We start from the raw sequence: 21,726 nt of genomic DNA, 5'->3' as shown, positions 1-21,726 counted from the left end.
TCACCACGGGACTATGCCACCATGGGACATCACCACGGGACTACGTCGTCACGGGGACTACGTCGTCACGGGAACTATGCCGTCACGGGGCCTACGTCACCACGGGACTACGCCGTCACGGGATTACGTCACCACGGGACTATGTTGTCACGGGACTACGCCGTCACGGGACTACGTCGTCACGGGGCCTCTGTCGTCACGGGGACTACGCCGTCACGGGAACTAGCCATCACGGGGACTACTCATCACGTGAACCTACAGCATTCCCCAGGCCTAGGTCATCACACAGATCTTTATCATCACGTGGCCCTATGTCATTATGAGGACCTGCGTCATCACCCGGACCTACATCATCGTGTGGACCTATGTCATCACCCAGACCTACATCATCACCTGGATTTGCGCTATCACGTGGGGGTAAGTCATCACGCGGATCCTCGTCATCACACTGGCCTAGGTCATCACGCAGACCTAGTGTGAGCCGGGCGAGCCCTGCCAGCAGGAGGCCTGGTGCCTTGGTGCCCACGCAGCGGCTCCAGTCGGCAGGGGCAGGCGGAGGGCCCAGGTGTCACCCCCGCTCCCCCTCGCCCAGGAGGCCAGGGCGCTGCCGTCTAGTCTAACCTGGGTTCCAGGTAAATGTAACTACAGCGTGTGCAAAGCCGGCTGCGCCTACCTGGCGGCACTGCGGCCTCTCAGAGAGCGCGAGGAAGCAAGTGTCTCGGGGACACAGAGCGAGGAGACCCGGGACGGCGCCAGTGTGGCTCCCTGACGCCTGGGTGCAGAGTGGGGCCTTCAGTCCTGAGGGTGGCGCGGAGTGCGCAGGGCAGAGCTCCGTCGGACACGGGTGGCAGAGGGCATTGGGCTGGTGGGGAGCGACACCAGACTCGGCCCCAGCAGCACTGCACCAGGGCAGCGGCCATGGACTCAGGATACAATACCTACGCCCTCCCACTTCCTGGGGCTTTGCTCGCCCTCCGACGTTCCTCTTAGGTAGCCAGCACTTGGGGAACTGGCAGCTGGGGGCGGAGCGTGGCCGCTGCCTCTTCATGTGAACAGAGCTGTATAGAGACGCAGCTGTCCCAGGCCTTCACTATCGCCAGTGGCCGCTCCGTGCCCGTGACAGCAGGCTGACCAGTTCATAACCTGGGCCTCGGGCACCTAGGCGAGGGAGGGCCCTACCACGCGCCGCCCGCCCGCCCGCCCGCGCTGAGCAGAGGCGCACAGACCGCTCGGCCTGCCAGAACAGCTACCACGCTGCCCTCTGCAGAAAGGTCCGCTGAACCCAGGACCGCCAGCGGCAGCGAGGCCGAGGAGCACAGACAGCTCAGTGGCGGCCGCGCTTCTGTGGACGGCAAGGGCAGCCAGGCAGGGCGTGTTTTCTGTCTAGGACACAGCCCGGCCCCTTCCTTTTCTCCTCCTTCCCTGAGGTGGGTGTTGAGAGCCAGGGGGATTTTTATTTTTTTGGTACTGGGGATGGAACCCAGGGTATTGTACCTCCGAGCTACACCCCCAGCCCTATTTTTTATTCTTTATTTTGAAGCAGGGTCTCACTGAGTAGTAAAGGGCCTCACTAAGTAGCTGAGGCTGGCTGTGAACCACGATCCTCCTGTCTCAGCCTCCCGAATGCTGGGATGACAAGCGTGCGCCACCACGCCCAGTCAGAGAGATTTTTAAATGAGGGACCAACTGGGAGAGCTGGTTTAGAAACTTCCTTCCATTTAGACAAGACCCGTGCTCTGGAGCGGCCGTCCTGGCAGGGCTGCGGGCGCACCTTTCCTGGAACGTGTGCGCGGCCACAACGACAGGGTCCCTGATTAAGAGGGGTCCAGCCTGTGGCTGCTTCAGCTTTAAGAGGGGCCTTCTGAGCACGCCCACCCACGGCGCCGTGAGCGTCACGGTCAGCGGGGAGCCGCTTACCTTCTCTGACCTCTTCAGCGTGCTCTCCTTCTCCGCCCAGGAAGCCTAAGACAGCAAGGAGAAGCGCGTCAGCGGGCTCGCACGCCTGCAGCGCGCTCAGGGCTCTGCGGCGGGCTCTCGGCAGGGCCAGCCGCCCGGGCAGAACGTGCACACGCAGGCGGCTGCGCAGGAGGCCCTGCTGCACAGCCAGGGCCCGGCGGGCTCTTAACCACCAGCTGCTGCCCAAGGTCACGCGCTCTGCATGAACACAGGTCTCAGACTTGCTGATCCTGATGCACGGAGCCATAGGGAGCTGCCATTTTGGAAGGTCAAAGTGGGCAGAAAATGGGAGACTTCATGTGGTTCAGCTTAATATCTGCCTGCTGTTTTGGCAAGCACAGTCTATTGCGAATTAAATTAAAATGGATAAGCAGCTGGGCGTGGTGGGCACGCTTGTCATCCCAGCATTCGGGAGGCTGAGACAGGAGGATCGCGGTTTGTGGACAGCCTCAACTACTTGGTGAGGCCCTTTGCAACTGAATGAGACCCTGATCCAAGATAAAGAATAAAAAATAGGGCTGGGGTGTAGCTTGGAGATAGAATGCCCCTGGGCTCCACCCCGAGTACCGCACATAAATAAATAAATAAATAAATAAATAAATAGGATAAGCCTGGCCTGAGTGGCCCTTGAAAACTCAGCTGGTTCATCTGAGAACCAGTTTGGACCTCTGCTCTCAGGACGCCATCAGTCAACACCTTCAGTAGAGGAGTAGACAGGTGGTCATGGGAGGGGACGCGTCAGGCCCTTGTGCTCACGGGATGGGGCTTGTGGGGCCATGTGCTCACGGGATGGGGCGTGTGGGGCCCTCGTGCTTACTGGATGGGGTGGGGGGTCGGCCCTTGGGAATTAACACTCATACCAAGATCACAAGGTTGCCACCAAGATGGCTCCACAGCTTCAGGGCTGGGGAGCCTCGAGCAGATGACAACGGCCATCGCAGCCACCTTCGGGACCTAGCGGTTCGGCCGACAAGCATTACCCACCCTGAGCGCGTCCACCAGGTCAGGCTGCTCCAGGAGCTTGGGGAAGGTGGCCAGCATCGGGTGGCTGATTAATTCTGCAACAGATGAGATCGGAGAGAAGCGCGTGTAAGGTGCACTCAGCCGTACCGTGCCACACACAGAAGCATCGCTCAGACTCAAATGCTCATGCCGAGTGATTTTTTGCCGACTCTACATGTTCTAACCTCTGGGGGGCTCACGGCTCCCCCCCCACCCCCAGGGAGCTCAGGTGAGTCCTGAGCCCAAAGGCTGGAGCTTTTGGGGTGACGGGCCAAGGGGCCCTCAGCAGCGAGACTAGAGAACTTGGCAGTTCTTTCTGCGCCCCTCTCGCTTCCTCTTCCTCCCAGGACCGTGGCATGGTCAGGGTCTTCGGTCGGGCGGTGGCTGAGCAGGAGCCGGTGCCAGGGGAAGGGATCCGGCTGCGGCCCAGCAGCCCTGGGGAAGGAGCTGCCTGTTGGGCCAGGAGCCGGGTGGGTAGCATCGGGAGGAAGACGGGCTTCCGGCCACATGACTAAGCCCGCGCAGGCTGAGCACTGACGCTCTGCAGTAAAGGGCGGCCTGCGGAAGCCCCACAGCACATGCTCTAGCAAGCAGGCCTCGGGCCAGGCGTGCCAGCCCGGGCCTGGCAATACCTGATGTCTGCCTCTCAGCTCGGAGCCCGGGAGGCCGTGGTCATGGGGTTCGGTGAGGCTGCCTACTGCGCCCTCTGGAGAGGAGGGGGAGCGAGTCTCCCAGCCCGAGGAGGAGCCCCGCCCAATCGCCTCCGCAGCCTCCGCCGCCAGCACCCAGAAACTCTTGGAGTTCGAGGAGACACACTCAGAGCATGGCAGTGATTTCTAGGCGGCAAGGGCGGTCTCGGTTATGATGTTACGCCCTCGGCAGGGCGCAGTCCTTTCTCTAGCGCTTACAAAGTTAATGCTGGTGATCAAGTAACCCTCTCCTCAGCTACGAGAGAAACGGATAAGCCTTATTCTCTTTGTGGTGGCATGTACCTGGAATCCCAGTTCTTGGGGGGCTGAGACAGGAGGATTGCAGCCAAGTAACTAGACCCCATTTCAAACCAAAAAAAATAAAAAGGGCTGGGGTGTAGCTCGAAGGTAGAGTGTCCCTGGGTTCAATCCCCAGTACCAAAAGAAGAAAATATAAAGTCATCTTATTCATGAAGTCTACCTAGAGTCATTAAATAAACTCAAAGGCAAGGTGGTTAAATGGTTTAACCGAAGCCCCTTGGAGTTGTGAGTTATTCCTTGAGAAATTTTTGCGCTGCTCCGACTGCGCCGTCTGCCCATCAGGTGGAAAGCCCTGTCCCTGGGGAGCCCTATCTAACCAGAGGGCACTGCCCGCGGGGCTCCTGGGCTCCCTGTCCCTCCCTCCCGTGGTCAGGCCGCCCGCCCGCAGTCTCCATCCCTCCAGCCATGCACCTTTCTTGGTCTCAGGGTCCCCAGCATGCTGGTCCCCTGTCCAAGAGGGCTCTGCACACGCCTCCTCCGAGCGCCTGGCCCTTCCGCTCTCCTCGGAAGCCCCGTGTGCTCAGGCTGCCGGCGGGCCTGCGCACCTTCTCTGTGTTCCCCTCGGGAATGCTTATTTAAGAGCTGAAAGGCACTCGCGCGTTGAGGTCTGCCGCTCCATTAAGGTGGGGACGCCGGGCCTGCTCGGTGCCAGGCCTGGCCCAGGGCCTCACACCCAGAGAGGACCCACCTGCGTACTGACTCCGGAGTTCAGAGAGTACCCAATGAAATCAAATGGCTTTTCTTTTTGGAGTTGATTCTTCCGCACATCTCTCTCTCTCTTTCTTTTTTGGGGGGGGGTGGGTCTGGGGTGGAACAAGGGGCATTCGACCTTCGAGCTACACCTCTTGTCCTATTTTTTATTCTTTTTTGAAACGGGTCTCACTGAGTTGCCGAGGGCCTCACTAAGTAGCTGCGGCTGTCCCTGAATGGCAATCTCTGGTCTCGCCTCCTGAGTGCTGGGATGACACATGTGTCACCACGCCCGGCTTACATTTCTCTCTTTGTAAGTTCATTCATGTGTGAACCTCATTGGTTTTCTAAACTATTTTTTTTTTTTTAACATTTTACTTGGAAAAAATTCCCTCAAACTCAAAAGGATACAAAAGTACCTAGAACACCTTCCCTAGATGCATTGATTTCTTTTTCTTTTTTGCTTTGTTGGGCACTGGAGATTGAACTCAGGGGCATTCTACCTCCAAGCAACCTAAGCCCTTTTTATTTTTTATTTCGAAATAGGGTCTCACTAAGTTGTTGAGGCTGGCCTTGAACCTGTGATCTTCTGTCTTAGCCTCCCAAGTACTGGGATGACAGGTGTGTGCCACCACACATGGATGGATGCATTGATGTGTGTGTGGGAACCCAGGGGCACTCGACCTCCGAGCTACACCCCCTGCCCTATTTTTTATTCTTTATTTTGAAACAGGGCCTCACTGAGTTGCACGGGGCCTCACTAAGCAGCGGAGCTGTCCTCGAACCTGGATCCTCCCATCTCAGCCTCCCGACTGCTGGAATTACAAGCGTGCCCACCGCGCCTGGCTGGATTTTAACTGATCCACTGATGCATTTAAGTGACACAATGCTCGTGAGGAGCCGGCGCTCACCAGGCACATGGAGCACACCTGCACATGGAGCACACCTGCCTCCCGGCACACGGAGCACACCTGCCTCCAGGCACACGTGCACACCTGCCTCCCGGCACACGGAGCACACCTGGCTCCCGGCACATGGAGCACACCTGCCTCCTGGCACACGGTGCACACCTGCCTCCAGGCACACGGAGCACACCTGCCTCCCGGCACACGGTGCACACCTGCCTCCAGGCACACGGAGCACACCTGCCTCCAGGCACACGGTGCACACCTGCCTCCAGGCACACGGAGCACAGCTGCCTCCAGGCACACGGTGCACACCTGCCTCCAGGCACACGGTGCACACCTGCCTCCAGGCACACGGAGCACACCTGCCTCCAGGCACACGGACACACCTGCCTCCAGGCACACGGAGCACACCTGCACACGGAGCACACCTGCCTCCAGGCACACGGAGCACACCTGCACACGGAGCACACCTGCACACGGAGCACACCTGCCTCCCGGCACACGGTGCACACCTGCCTCCAGGCACACGGTGCACACCTGCCTCCCGGCACACGGAGCACACCTGCCTCCAGGCACACGGTGCACACCTGCCTCCAGGCGCTGGGGAGGCTGAGGCCGGAGGGCTGCACGTTCAAAGCTGGCCTCAGCAACTTAGCAACACCCTTTCAAAACTGACAAATAATAAATAAATATGACTGCAGGTAGAGCTTGGAGGCAGAAGGCCCCTGGGTTCCATCCGCAGTACCAAAACAAAACACACAAAGAGAACCAGTTATTTGGGGCCGTTTTGGTTTTGTTTTTTCCTCCAAAAGATGATGCGCTGTCAAACCCGGTGGGGAAAGACCTCAGATTACTCAGAGTGGAAAGGGAGACTACGATGACACCGAGCTTGACGATCTAAAGCCTCCAGGGTTTTGAATGTGAGGAGACTGAACATGCGAACCTGAGCTCCCAAAGCTCGCTGCTTCCTGCTTGACAGTTCCACACGTCACACACCGTCCCTGATGCTTGCCTAACCCTGTCCTAAGCACCACGCTTACGGACAGCAGATGGTAGCTGTCACAGGCGCCAGAGCACGGCGCTGATGCACACGGAGTGGGGGACCTTACCAGTACTCTGCGAGCTCGGCCTGTCTCTCAGGAGCACGTCTCCCAGGATCTGACGATAAAATATCAGCAGATGAACGGAGCACATACTTCCAATCAAAGTTTCTGGCAGTAGGCTATTCCAAAGGGGAAAAAAAAAATCATTAAATAACCCCTGACAATCAGACGTACAGCTTTTTTTTTTTTTTTTTTTTTTTTTGTGGTACTGGGGGTGGAACCCAGGGGCTTTTCTACCTCCGGACTACACTCTCAGACCTATTTTATATTTTACTTGGAAACAGGATCTTACTAGGTAGCTGAGGCTGGCTTCGAACCTGCGCGATCTCCTGTCTCAGCCTCCCAAGCGCTGAAATTACAAGCGTGTAAAAAAGTCACAGGTAGACTGCCCCTGGGCTCAACTCCCAGTCTCCCCAGAGTGCACACACAAGCGTGTGCACACACACACACACACACACACACACACACACACACACGTGTAACCCCCATAGTGATTACAAAGAGAATAGCTACAGAATATATATAAAAGGAAGTGAAATAGAATCAAATGTGTCACTATGAAACAAACCATTAAATACAAAGTACTAGGGAGGGAATGAAGGACAAAAGCAGCACAAGACACAGAGCAAACAAGTAACAAACACCAAGGCAGGCCTAGCCCCTCCCTCCCTCCCCCCTTTCTCTCCTTTTCTTCTATCACTGGGGACTGAACTCAGGGCCTCACACATGCTAGGCCAGTGCTCTGCCTCTGAGATAAACCCCAGCCCCTATCAGCAATTACATTAAATGTAAGTGGACTAAACTTCCCTAATTAAAAGACAAAGATTGGCAGAATGGATAAAAAGACAAGCTCTAACTATATGCTAATCTATGAGAATCACTTTAAACTCGGCACACTCGTAACTCAGATGTTATGAAAGAGACTTTATCTTATAAATTAATCCCTTCAACTTAATTCCTACAGAGTTCTAGAAGGAACAATGATCGTAGAGGTAACGTTCAGGCCTTTGCTGGTCGGAGGACAGAGTGCGCCCCCTAGGCCAGTGCAAGGCCATTAGAGGACAGAGTGCGCCCCCTAGGCCAGTGCAGGGCTATGGAGGACAGAGTGCGCCCCCTAGGCCAGTGCAAGGCCATTAGAGGACAGAGTGACCCCTAGGCCAGTGCAAGGCCATCAAGCCCAGGGTAACTAAGATCCCCGTACCCTCCAACTCCTGCTTTCTAGAAACGTTCAGAGCGCGAGGTGGGCTGTCACACTCGTCCCTCACACACGCTCCTTGGCACACAGGGCTGCTCTGGCCTGTGCCATCTGCCGTGGGTTGCCAGGACTGCGCAGGGAACGTTCGCTGCCTCCGTGCTGCTGCGTGCCCTCCCCAGCTCACGCTGTGACTCCTCAGGGTTGGTCTGTCCCTGCCCCGGGCCAGCGCCCACATGGATGGCGTCCAGCTGCGTGCCCAACTCGGGGCTGCTGCTGAGGAGTGGCCCTGACTCTCGGGGAGGGCGGCGCCTTCCTTCCTTCCACCCAGCCGCTCCTTCTCTCGCAGACCTGCCCACTCGCTCCGGCTGCCTGGCAGGCAGAGGCACTACCCTCAAGCCGGCAACTCCTTTCCTCTGGCGCCTTCCGCTGTGTGAGGTAACACTGCAGCCCTTTTTAGACTCTCTGTAGAGAAATCGGGTTTTTCTAAACCCAAGATGACCAGAAAGTTCTGCACTACTCCAGGTCAGCTGAGCTGTAGAGGTAAAAGGTACTTCTCTCTGATCTCACGTGGCGGCCGGCGGGCTCTGAAGGCAGGGAGCGGGCTCGGGAGAGCGACCATGTGACCACATTTATTTTTAGCAGTGATATAATGGAATTATTATTTCATGGGTATGTGGCAGTAGGGACTGAACCCAGTTCTACATCTGAGCTACGTCCCCAGCCCTATTTTATTTTTATTTTGAAACAGAGTCTCACTAGGTCGATGAGAGTCCACAGTATGCTGAAGCTGGCTGTGAACCTGTGAGCCTCCTGCCTCAGCCTCCCAAGTACTGAGATTACAAGCGTGCACCACCACGCTCGGCTGATAACGGGATTAAAAGAGAAAAAGATGGGAGCACATCACAAAGGCGAGGGAAAATGGACTTACAGTAAACCCTGTACAGATCAAGGCCGCCTGGCATTCCAACGCAGTCTAAATTCAGTCTTGCCTAGAGCTCCCTCCTCGGGCCCAGAAGCATGCCTCTGGACGATCAGTCAAGTCAGACCCCTCTGTGCTTGGGCCTGGTGGCGCGCGCTTGTCATCCCAGTACTTGGCAGGCTGAGACAGGAGGATTGTGGTTCATGGACAGCCTCAGCTACTTAGTGAGGCCCTTTGCAACTCAGTGAGATCCTGTTTCAAAATAAAGAATGAAAAATAGTTCTCCAGGTGTGGCTTGAAGGTACAGTGCCCCTGGGTTCCATCCCCAGAACCGCAAAAAAAAAAAAAAAAAAAAAAAAAAAAAATTAGACCCTCTGTAACTCAGCTCCAAATGCAGACAAACGAGCTGGCGAGGCGGGTGCACTTCCACGCCCCGTCCGCGGGCCTGGAGGTCAGCTCTCGGAACCCGGGCTTTGGAGCTGGGGAGGCAGCCCCCTGCCAGGGACCCAGGTGCCCTGGGCGGCGCGGGCCGCTCGCGCGCAGACTGCTACTGTGCTGCTCTGTTCTTGAAAACAGAACAACTGCCCAAGGAAAGCCTGGCCAAAAAGGGGAATCTGCAGGCTCCTGACGTCCAGGAAAGGAAGCAGCCAAGGAGTCCACGGTGCCAGGAACATCATTAGTGCTTACTGAAAGATTGAACTGTAACAGTATCATTATAAATACCTCAGTAATGGAGAGGAGGACTAGGGCTAGTAAAGGAAGCCCACAGTCTGGAACGAGAAAAGCCTCCCTTCAGGGCGCCACGCCAAGTCTTTTCTCCTTTATTTTGGTGCTGGAGATTGAACCAGGGCATTCTACTTCTCAGCTTTGCCCCCCGCACACCCACCCTGTTTTGAAACAGGTTGTTCAGAGCCCTGCTAAGTTGCCGAGGCTGGCCTCTGTCATCCTATCTCAGCCTCCCGAGCACTGGACCCGTGCGTGCCCGCCTTCCCCCTCCTGGTGACTTGTGAGCTTGCGCAGGTCCCAGCCTGCCTCGGCCCTTTCCTCACACCTTCCCCTGGGCACAGACCTCGCATCCCCTGGTCTGGTAAGGGTGGCTACGTACGTAGCACATCTTCATTTGAACGCATTTTGTGATGTCGTACCATCTCCCTGGCATACATTTCCATTTATTTGTACATTAAGTCATTATCGTAGTAACATTATTGCTGACACCACTGTCTTTCGCTGGGTGTCATGCACCACAAATATGGGCTGTTTTATATGCTTTTTTTTTTTTTAGCTGGGCGCAGTGGCACACCCTTGTAATCCCAGTAATTGGGAGGCTGAGACAGGATCATGGGTTCAAAGCCAGCCTCATCTACTTAGTGAGGCTCTCAGAAACTTAGTGAGACCCTGTTTCAAATAAAAAGAAAAAAAAAAAAAAGCCAGGCGTGGTGGTGCACGCTTGTAATCCCAGTATTTGAGAGGCTGAGACAGGAGGATCGCACAGGTTTGAAGCCAGCCTCAGCTATTTAGTGAGGCTCTCAGAAACTTAGTGAGATCCTGTTTCCAAATAAAGTATAAAATAGGTCTGGGAGTATAGCCCGGAGGTAGAAAAGCTCTTGGGTTCCACCCCCAGCACCACAAAACAAAACAAACAAACGAAATAAAAAAAATTGGGCTGGGCTGTAGCTCGGAGGTAGAATGCCCAGTACCAAATAGCAGTAGTAGTAGTGGTAATAATAATAAAAACATATGCTTTCTTTCAAATAAACCTCGTAAGGGTTTCTAGAGCGCCTGTGCCCATTTGAAGAGTAGATGTTGAGATTCCAGGAGAGAGGGCTGAGTGAGGAGCTGGCGGATCCGGGATCCCACCAGCGCAAAGGCTCACGGGGAAAAGTGCAAATTAAAACCACACGTGCGGAACGCTGCTCGTGTGCTAGAGTGGCCAGGAGGACAGGTGGAGCATCCCAGGTGCTGTTGAGAGTGGTCAGTGAACCCTTACTCGCGGCCACCTCGGGAAGCAGGTGGGCAGGCTCCGGAGAGCCAGACCAGTGCCGGCCGCCCCGCCAGGCTCTCTACCACGAGGAGCATGGCCGAGGCCCCCACAGGGCCTCGCGCGTGAAGATTTAGGGCGGCTTTTTGTTTATAACTGCCGAAAGCAAGAAAGCAAGCCAAGGGTTCATGGAGGGCTGACTAGGTCGACACGCGGTGGGCGTCCACGGAGCGTGACAGACCGCTCAGGAAGGAAAGGGGGATCACTAACTCACAAAGCGCGGGGAGACCCGGAGCCGCAGGCGGCGCGGGAGGCGCCGCTCAGCCACGCTGCAGCTGCTCTTCTGCCCGCCACGCTCGGAAACGGCAAGGCTTTGGGGAAGAAGACAGGTGCGTGGCCGCCCGAGCCTGCGGAGCGCGGCCACAAAGGGACGGGGGACTTTTTACAGCGAGGGAAATGTCCCCCATCTTGATCGGAAGTTACAAGATGGCACACATTGGCCCAAACTCCAGGAATTGCACAGCAAGAAGGGTGCCTTTTACTGCGTCTCAATTAAACCTCAATAAACCTGACGTTAAAACAAGAAAAAGTCTCCCGAGGATAGGAGCACCCACTGGTAATCTCACTTATTCAAAAGTGTCTCAGTCATTTATGAGCGAGTCTGTCGTTTGAGGCGATTTAAAGAGACAGTGAGCCTGGGGTTTAGTTTTCCTGTTCTGTACTGGGACTGAACCCAGGAGTATTTTACCCCTGAGCCACACCCCCAGCCCCTTTTACTTTTTATTTTGAAGCAGGGTCTTGCTGAATGGTAGCCTTGAACCTGTGATCCTCCTGTCTCAGCCTCCCAGCTACTGAGATTTCAGGCCTGTGCCACCACGCCCGCTCGAAGCTTTATGACCACCCTATTTCCTTAGATCTTTGGCAGCAGAATTAATGAGGGAAAAGGGAACCGGAAAAGACCACCAGCAGGAGAAGGAGGGGTCGGGAGGCCTGACCTCAGCGAGCTCCGCGCTCTCCTGTTCAGGGATCTGAGCTTCACCAGGAGCTGGGGCCGCCTTCGCATGGTCATCATCTGCTGGAACACACTGCCTTGTGCTGGCAAGACAAGAGACAGAGCATTTCAAGCCGCGCGTGGTGGCGCACACTTGTAATCCCAGCATTCGGCTGAGACTGGAGGATCACGGTTCACAGACAGCCTCAGCTACTTAGGCCCTCTGCAACTCAGTGAGACACTGTTTCAAATAAAAGAATAAAAAATTGGGCAGGGGGTGTAGCTTGGAGGTCAAATGCCCCTGGGTTATATCCCCAGACCTGCCAAAAAAAGAAAGAAAGAAATGTGGATCCCAGCTGGGCGTGGTGGCGCATGCGTGTAATGCCAGCATTCGGGAGGCTGAGACAGGAGGGTCGCGGTTCAAAAACAGCCTCAGCTGCTTAGTGAGGCCCTTTGCAACTCAGTGAGACCCTGTTTCAAAATAAAGAATAAAAAATAGGAATGGGGGTGTAGCTCAGAAAAAAATATGGATCCAAGTGAAAAATGTTATGCTTATTTAAAATATTGCTACTTTCTCTGAGGCGTGCCATGCGTTTAACCTTTAAGGAAGCAAAGCGCTGTGGCTCAGACCTGAAACGTCCCCAGAGCTCCTGCGCTAAAGCTGTGGGAGGAGGTGGGGCTGACTGGGACCCCGGCCCCTTCCGGCTCTTGGAGTTCCAGGCCCCTCTGCCATGACAGACGCCCTGATGTCCTGGGTCACAGCCTGGAGCCGCGGGCGAGCGACCCTCGACTGCGATCCATTGCTGGGAATCTGAGCCAAAGAAGCCTTTCTCCTCTGAGGTCGTGTCTCTCAGTGTGGCTAGCGACAGAAAGCTGGCCGCGGCCGCGCACCTCGCCTGGACACCGAGGGGTCCACTTCGACTCCCTTCTCGTAGGGCGTGCCGCCGTTCAGGAAGAGCTCGTAGGTCCTAGAAAACAGGAGCCGGCTGAGGTGGGAGGCGCCGGGCGCCGTGACGGCAGCCAGATGTTTTGTTGATTTAAACTTCTTATTGGTGCGCTGTAGTCAGGCATATTAATGGGGTACGAGATGGCGGAGGCACCCCTGCACACGGCACCCACGATCCCCCGGTCGACGCCTCCCGAATGCTGGGATTGCAAGTGTGTGCCACCACGCCCGGCTAAGATTATTTCTTCTTATTAAACTTAAAGACCTCTTTTTATACTAGAGATGACAGCGTTCTGCCTCTCCTGTATGTATCACAAATATCTGCTTCTAGTCTGCCTTTTGCTCTTAAGGTTTACACTTGTTTACAGGGTCACCACCTCGGTCTCAGGTCCTGCCTATGGAAGGCCGGCTGGCCACAAGGCCTGGGAGGGCCAGCGCAGCTCCGCCAGCGCGGCCGGGGGCTCACGCCGCGGGGCTTCCTCCCTGCACGTGTCAGCAGCCAGCCAGCGCAGGCATCTCGCAAAGACGTCTCCTGGTGTTACCTCTCCCTTCCTAGGGCGAGATGCACGCTGCTTTCCTACACTGCTTTATACACTGCATATGTGTGCACTTTATACATATAAAAATATATTATCTATATTTTCGGTACTGGGGTTTGAGCCTACGAGCATTCCACCTCCAAGTGACAGCCCAGCCCATTTTATTTTTTATTTTGCAACAGGCTCTTGCTAACTTGCTGAGGCTGACCTTGAACCTGTGGTCCTCCCGTCTCAGCATCCCAAGCACTGGGATTCCAGGTGTGCACCACCATGCCTGGCTTACTTCATCCAAGCCCAAATCAACATTAAAGGCTCCTTCTCTAAAAACTGTTGACACGTTTCTAGAACAAACCCAAAGTCCTTAGACTACAAAAAAAGGATTTCTAGGAAACGACTGATTTGTAAGGACAGACAGCTCACTCACCTTGCTGGAACGGGAACTCCAGTGGCATCGAAAAGTTTAAGAAACACCCAGCCGCAACTCAGCTCTCCCCGTTCACCGGTTGACTGGAAAGTCACACAAGTATGGGAAATCGTGTCAGGAGGCCCGATTTATACCGTGTGCCGAATCCTCGGCAAGGAGAACGATCAGCATTCACACTCAGGGCTACGGAGTTCTTCATGAGAAAAGAAAACGAAACCTAGCCACATCCCGTTTCGCGTGCAGTCCGATGCCTAAGGAGGTACGGCAGTCGCATTTTATCAAAGCTCCCGAGAGCTGCGCTGGGCACTGCAGGCCTCCCGGGAATGAGCCACCCACAGCCACGGGTTCCACAGCTTGAATGGTGTATGTGAACCCAAGTTTCTGGTATTCTCTTTCATAAAGTTACCGCCCTGCCAGGTCCTCTGATGAGACCTCTCGGTTTCAGGGCTAAGTGCCCTTGGCCCCTGGGGCCGACGTGCCGACACTGTGGGTGCACCTGTCCTTTTTGCCACTTCTTGTCTGCGAAGTCCCAGGCTTTTGGGATTTTTACTTTATTTTTTGCGATACTGGGGATGGAACCCAAGGGTATTCTACCTCTGAGCTACACTCCCAGCCTCATGGTTCTTTATTCTTTATTTTGAAACCGGGTCTCACTGAGTTGCAAAGGGCCTCACTAAATAGCTGAGGCTGTGCCCGAACCTGGATCCTCTGTGTCAGCCTCCCGAGTGCTGGGATGACAAGTGTGCGGATTTTCATTCTTTAAGAGCACTGGCATGAGATAAGCAAATGCTTTCTACTCTCAACCTGCTGAGAAGCAGCGCTACATAAACAATAAACCCCAGAAGCGCAGCTCAGGGCTCTCGCTCCTCAAATTCTAGGAAAGGCTCTGGGACTTGAGTTATAAATAGAGAGCTCTGACCCTTCCCTCTGAACTGACCATTGGGGATTTTATCTCGCCACTGACATACGTTACGAATATAAGAAATTCCAAGTTCAAATAATATCCCGAGGTCCGGAGACGAAGAGTTGGATCTGACGAAGCAGTCGCCATCGAGGAGGCAGGGCAAGAGGCCGGACACCTAGAACGAGAACGATGCCCGGGCATGACGGCGCCCAGCGCAGGCCGCCGGCCGCCTGCGAGGCTCGGCCTCTGCCACTGCCCAGGGCCGCGAGGACCGTGACCGCGGCCTCGGCCACCGCAGGGTCGCAAGAAAACACCGGCATCTCTCCCAAGCCAAATGCCATCGTCCTCACTTCTTGCCTAGAGTAGGGGCTGAGAGCAACGCTGTACGCTGGTCCCCTGGGGAGTCATAAAACAATCTGCACGTGATAGAAGACATTTCTTTGTAACGGGAATGAATGTGGAAGGCAGAATGTGCACGTGTGGGCTTTCCCGCCGCCGCCTGGCCTCGTTCCCGGTCCTTTTCTCACCCCTCCCTCTCCCTGGGCAGCGCTGCCCCTCACCTGCGCACCCCTGCAGCCCTTCAGGGCTGGTTTCTCTTCTACAAGGCCTTCCTGGGCCGAGGCCTGGAACGCCCCTCACCCTCCGCTGTGCCCCCCGCCCATCCGTTGGCCCCAGGACCAGCCTAGGACGCAACAGGATGGCGAGCTTGAGTGGCTCGGGCGGGGCCTGCCACGCCGCAGGGCAAACCTAGAGGAAGGCTGGCGCCGGGCAGATGCGGCCTCACCCAGGAAGGCAGCACGAGCACATGCTCAGCCCTCACAACAGCTGGGCATTCCACCTGAGGAAGCTCCAGAAAGTTCTACCCTCAGAGGCGGGAATGTGGCTCAATGGTGGTGCACCTGAGCATGTGCGAGGCCCTGCGTTCCATCCCCAGTACCGCCCAAGGACAGAAAATAAGCCGGGCGTGGTGGCACACACTTGTGATCCCAGCATATGGGAGGCTGAGAGGAGGATCGCCGTTCATGGCCAGCCTCAGCTACTTAGTGAGGCCCTTTGCAACTCAGTGAGACCATTTCAAAATAAAGAATAAAAATAAAAAATAGGACTGGGGGTATAGCTCAGAGGTAGAATGGCCATGAGTTCCATCACCAATACTGGGGGGGGGGGAATATATATATATAGAAAGGAAGGAAGGAAATGCTACTTGCTGGGCACAGTGGTGCACCCTGTAATCCCAGTACTCGAGGGGCTGAGACAGAAAGATTGTAGGTTTGAGGCCAGCCCCAGCAACTTAGCGAGGCCCTCAGCAACTCAGCAAGATCCTGTTTCAAAATAAAAAATAAAATAGGGCTGGGGATGTAGCTCAGAGGTAGAACACCCCCTGGATTTAATCTCTGGTACTAAGAAGAAAGAAAAAGAAAAATCGACCCCCTCGGCCCTTCACACAGTGGCAGAACTGTGGGAGCTGTGCCCGGCAGCAGGGCGTCTCCTGGAGGCAGGCCCAGGAGCCCAAGCCACACCTGTGTGTGTGTGTGTGCGTGCGTGCGTGCGTGCGTGCGCTGTCGGGCACGGGTGGACCAGGAGCAGGGCCACACCTGCGTGTGTGCATGTGTGCGTGTGAGTGTGTGCGCGCCGTCGGGCACGGGTGGACCAGGAGCAGGGCCACACCTGTGTGTGTGGTGTGTGCGTGTGAGTGTGTGCGCGCCGTCGGGCACGGGTGGACCAGGAGCAGGGTCACACCTGTGTGCGAGCGTGCACGCGTGTGCGCGCCGTCGGGCGCGGGCAGCACAGGAGCAGGCGCCGGCGCTGGGCCGCGGCCTCTCGCTGACCCTCCTGCATGGGAGGAGGGTAATCAGGGGCTCCGGGGAGGGAGGGAAGGGAGCACCTCGGGGGAAGAAGAAAGTGAGTTACTTTCAGGAAAGCACACAGCCAGCTCGCACCTGGCGCCCGCAGGGCTGGGCCGCCTCTGCCCGCCAGCCCGCCAGCCCCGGCCTTGCTTCACCTGAGGGAAGCGAGACCTTCACCCAGGGCGGGGCCGCGTCTTTGGGAGACGTCCTTGTTTCTGTTTTTCACCAGACGGGCATCCCTAAGGTAGTTCAGGGACGGGATGCTTCGTGGCAACTGAGCCCCGGTGAGTGGGAAGGTGAGTCCGCTCAGGCCGAGGGAGAGCTCACCGCACTGCTGCCGGGCGGGGAGCCGCTCTGCGCGGGCCAGCTGCACTCACCTGCGGAGAGAAGCCCCACGTCTTGGGCTTCTTAGGCTGCCACGCGGCTCTCACTGTGTGGATGTTGCTCAGAACCTGCAAGGAGATTTTCCCACGTGAAGTCGTGCGGTAAGAGCTCTCGGACGTGCTCTACGCACCCCCGCAGTGACGGCGGGTGACGGCGCTGGGCAGAGCGCCTGGGGCCGACCGCCCGCGCTTCTCATCTGCAATTCTGTAACGCTTTTCTTTTTACATCAAATACGATACGCATCTCTTTTTTTATTTTTTTGCAGTACTGGAGATGAAACCCAGGGACATATGACTTTGAGCTACACCCTCTGCCCTATTTTTTATTCTTTATTTTGAGACAGGGTCTCACTGAGTTGCAAGGGGCCTCACTAAGTAGCTGAGGCTGGCTGAGAACCATGATCCTCCTGTCTCAGCCTCCCAAATGCTGGGATTACAAGCGTGCCCACCACGCCTGGCTTAACTTTTTATTTTTTTATACAGAGGATTGAACACAGAAGCATTCTCCCTCTACACACTCCTTTTATTTTTTTTACTTAAAACAGGGTCTTGCTAAGTTGCTGAGGCTGGCCTTGAGCCTGTGATCCTCTTATCTCAGCCTCCCAAGTACTGGGATTATAGGTGCATGCCAAGATGCCTTATATACTTTTGAAATAATTAGTGAAAATGTGTTGCAATGTACAAACTAATAAAATGAACTCAGACTTGACCCTTTGCCAGTAATAAATCATATAAGTGAGATATCTAAGAAGGGTCTACTCAAAAAGTAAGTGAAATCTCAGGTAGAAATGGCCTTTTAAGAGATATGAGCATAGCCAATTGTGGTGGTGCCCGCTGGTCATCCCAGTACTTGGGAGGCTGAGACAAGAGGATGGTAGGTTTGAGGCCAGCCTCAGCAACTAATGAGACTCTGTTTAAAAATAAAAAATAAAAAGGGCCGAGGGTGTAGCTCAGAGATTGAATGCCTCTGGGTTCCCAGTATTTTTGGTACTGGGATTCCCAGTACCAAAAAATAAATAAATAAAAATCGGCTGTGACCCCAGCTAGCACTTTCCATCCAGTCCGCTGCCTGTCACTGAGGCAGACGGAGCCGTAGCTCAGCGCAGTTACATTCTCCCTCAAGATTTCCAGGCCCAGAAATGACGTTCCTCCTGCAACGTAATGGTCATAAGGCACTGTATGCAAGGATTTCGTGTTATAATTTACACGGAGCAAAGACACGCAGGAGGAGCCGATCCTTCCGTAGGGAGCAGCTCCGGTTGGGGAGGACGGCCTTGCAGCAGGACAGACGCGCCATGTTTACGAGAGCAAAAGCTTCATCGACGGCTTCTGAGCTGCTTTGATAAGCAGGGAGCAGCTGGACGCGCCGAGTAGGTCAAGCGCAGTAGCCCGGCCTCCACTGCCCGCGGCGCCCACCGGGGCTTTCTGGGCAGCCGAGCTGCTTCCCACATGCTTGAGCAAACCCGTCTCTACAGCTAAGAGATGCGCGCTCACCTGGACTCCGCCCGAGCGTTCTATATTCTCCACCTGGGCTCTCAGAGCACAAGCTTCTGACGCTGTCTGCTGACTAAGGCAGCCTGCCTGCCATTGATTCTAAGGCACCACTTGGTTTTTCAAGAAACGTTTTCTTTTCTTTTCTTTTTTGGGAGGTAGGGAGTAGTACTGGGGATTGAGCCCAGGGGAATGTTACCTCTGGGCTACGCCTCCAGCTCCATTTGGTTTTGTTTTGAAACAGGGTCTTGGTAGGTTGATGAGAATCTCAGTACTTGCTGAGGCTGGCCTCGACCCTGCCATCCTCCTGTCTCAGCCTCCTGAGAACTGAAGTTATAGGTGTGAGCCACCATGCCTGGCTTCAAGGAATGTTTTCTACTTCAAATATCCAAGAAGTTCTTTGATATCGTAGAAACTGAAACCCTACACTACGTTTGCTTTCATCTTTTCAATGTAGAAATCCTGGTTTTAACATTTAGACTTGTGGTAACTTTGTGCCCTTAGTGACTGATAAACTCTGAGCGCTAGAAAGGACTTAGTCCAATCACCTTACTACAGAGTCCAGAAAACTACACCAGAGCGGGTGGCAGGTGGCCCAGACGCAGGCTGCTTTCTGCACACGACCTGACACACAATGAAGCCATTAAAGACTTAAAAACTGCTGGGATATTTCATCAGCAAGCTGCACTGACGCGTGAGAAGACCCCAACTACCCAGTGGGAGTCAGAAAAGGCAAAACCACAAAAAATTTCATTTTGTACACAAAATACTGATAAGAATTCCGGTGGTGGGTAGGACGTGGAGAAACGGTGACCGAGGGGCAGCGTGCGCTGGGGAGGCCACTCCCCAGGGCCCGCCGCGGGCTAGCACCGGCGGCAGGGGCACTCTACACCCAGCAATCCACCGAGCACCTGCGCGGGAGCACGGAGAGACACGTGGAGGGCCGGGAGCGCGGCGTCCCCTAGAGGAGCACGGACGGCGGCCGGGAGCGCGGCGTCCCCTAGAGGAGCGCGGACGGCACGTGGCTGGCAGGCAGCAGCTGAGCCAGCAGACGAGAGAAGCCACCAACCTGGATGTACCTCAGAGCCCGGCGCGAGGGAACGGGAAAGCTGCAGAGCACACGGGCTCTGACGCCGGCACCGCCTGAGGCCATGAGAACGGGGCCACATGAGTCAGCGGCGAAGCTGAGCCGCGATGCCTGCGTGCAGTGGGGTGGGGGACCCTGGGAGCTTCAGTCACATTCTCAGCGTTTATCTTCAAACTAATGGACTTCATTTTTTTTTTTTTTTTTTTTTTTGGTGGTACTGGGGGTGGAACCCAGAGGCTTTCTACCTCCGGGCTATACTCCCAGACCTTTTTTATAATTTATTTGGAAACAGGGTCTCACTGAGTTGCTGAGAGCCTCACTAAGTAGCTGAGGCTGGCTTCGAACCTGTGCGATCCTCCTGTCTCAGCCTCCCGAGCGCGGGGATGACAAGCGTGTGCCATCACGCCCGACTAATGGACTTCATTTTTAAGAGATACGTTCGTTTTACAGAATTAAACAGCAAGGACTTATTATTTAGTAATATTGGAAGTGCACGTGGCAAGCAGGCTGGCTTCAGGAGACGGGTGGAGAGCTGAGTGTGGGGAGTCTCTGCCTGTTCCTATGCACTGGAAACAGTTCATAATTTAAAACCATTGATGATTTCAATATAAAACTCAACTTGGAACATAAACGCAGAGGAATAAAAAAGAATCAGAAAATAGTAACGTCCTAAGAAACATTCCCGTGTGTGATTTAGGCCTGTCTTTTATCTCTTCTTATTTCTTAACGAGTACTTGGGGGTTTCAATTAAGCTTTAATAGGCTAAAGCAGATGGTGGTGGTGGTGAGTTCTAGAACTTGTCAAACCTATCAGACGAATTCAAAGACCCTTCCGGGGAACGCACACGCCTCGTCCTGCCCGCCACCGGCTCCGGGCGCCCTCGGTCAGCGCCTGCAGCGCCTCCTTCCCTTATCTTGTGCTGCGCCGCCGGCTCACACGCACCACAGAACTGTGTGCGTGCATGGGCGCGCGTGACGGGGAGCGCTCGCTTTCTGTTATGTTCTTAATGTAAAAGTTAACACGAAATCACAAATCTTCCTTTGTGGGTAACGGGGTGGAAGGAGGACTGGCGAGGGCCCGGGGCCTCAGGAACCGTCCACCCCGAGGCATCAGCGGGGCCGGGCGCCTGTCAGAGCGAAGGTCTGAACAGCGAGTCCAGGCCCCGCTCAGGCGGCCCTCGCGGGGCACCCGCCTCCCTCAGAGGGCTGCTCCAAACAGAACTGAGATCCAGACATCCGTGACACCCAACGCATACAGGTCACTAAGACGTCACGACCCTCACACCGAGAGCCAGGCCCCGCAAACTGAGTAGGAAAAGACTTTCACTGACGCCAAGCCCGCGGCCGTCCACATGTGCAAACGACTGGCAGGGCCGCTAACGCCGCCAGACAGAGGCGCTTCAGTGAGCAACGCCGGCCCTGGGAGCCAAGTCACAGCGTGGAGAGAAACACAGCCTGAAGGAAGAAATGAGGACACGTCAGCACAGAAGTGGGCAGCATGAAGAGCCACGTGGAAACCCCAGAACTCAACAGCGCAACGGCGAATGCCAACCGCAGCAGCTCCCGGGCAGACTCCACAGCGCCGAGGGGAAGAGAAAGCCGCCCGTGAGCTTCGGAGGAAGGGACACAGCAAGCCGAGCTACTAAGACAGAGTAGACGAAGGCGAGAGAGGCCGGCCCTCGGGCGCCGCGGCCCCGGGCGGCAGGAGGCTCGGAGGGAAGGGGCACCGAGGGAGGCAGAACACACAGGCCTGCGCGTCTAAGAACCGAGCAGGCCGCAGACGAGGGCAGCCGGGCGCTCGCACCTCACTCACGGCTTCTGGAAAGTGAACGGAAAGGACGTGGGTTGGAGGCGCTGAGAAACAGCACCGTGTCACCACAGCATGAAGCTGAGGACGGCCCGCTCCTCATCGGAAACCACCGAGGCCGGGAGGAAGGGCACCCGGCTTTTCAAGAGCCCTAAGAAAGAACTGTCAACCCAGGACTCCGTATCTGATGAAAAGGTCCTTCAGGATGAAAGAGAAAGCAGACGCTCCCGGGTAGAGAGAGTTTAAGAGGGGTCACCCGCAGGCCTCCCTCAGCAAAGGTTAAAAGCAGTGTTCTACACAGAAAGCACGCAATAAAAGAAGGCATCTTAGAACATCAAGAGGAAGGAACATCAAAGGTAACAGTAAAAATGAGTAAGTACATGCCTTTGATCATTATGGAATATACACGTTGTTTGATATTAATATCTTTTTCCTCCCCCAGCACTGGGGATAGAGCCCAGCCCTCATGGTGCGAGGCAAGGTCTCTACCCCGAGCTACACCCGAGTCCAACATCAGGACCTTTAAATGTCTATCTTTTCTATGCTC

At 55.3% G+C, this 21,726-nt stretch overlaps 1 protein-coding gene across 1 annotated transcript in view; it reads right to left on the bottom strand.

Annotated features, from left to right (window-relative positions):
• Positions 1 to 21,726, bottom strand: part of NPHP1 (nephrocystin 1) — a gene marked incomplete at both ends in the record, with an annotated part of 39,927 nt that overhangs the window by 1,192 nt on the left and 17,009 nt on the right. Inside the window, 8 exons of the mRNA XM_080711451.1 lie at positions 1,918 to 1,962; positions 2,941 to 3,014; positions 6,676 to 6,788; positions 11,757 to 11,856; positions 12,644 to 12,720; positions 13,662 to 13,744; positions 14,630 to 14,740; positions 16,790 to 16,864. Of these exons, the coding sequence (XP_080567577.1) occupies positions 1,918 to 1,962; positions 2,941 to 3,014; positions 6,676 to 6,788; positions 11,757 to 11,856; positions 12,644 to 12,720; positions 13,662 to 13,744; positions 14,630 to 14,740; positions 16,790 to 16,864 (678 nt within the window). The remainder of the gene's footprint in view (positions 1 to 1,917; positions 1,963 to 2,940; positions 3,015 to 6,675; positions 6,789 to 11,756; positions 11,857 to 12,643; positions 12,721 to 13,661; positions 13,745 to 14,629; positions 14,741 to 16,789; positions 16,865 to 21,726) is intronic.

This window comes from Muscardinus avellanarius (assembly GCF_963383645.1).
Source record: "Muscardinus avellanarius genome assembly, chromosome: 15".
Lineage (NCBI taxonomy): Eukaryota > Metazoa > Chordata > Mammalia > Rodentia > Gliridae > Muscardinus > Muscardinus avellanarius.
Note: the sequence above shows the minus strand (reverse complement) of the source record. Positions and strands in the feature narration are given on the sequence as shown.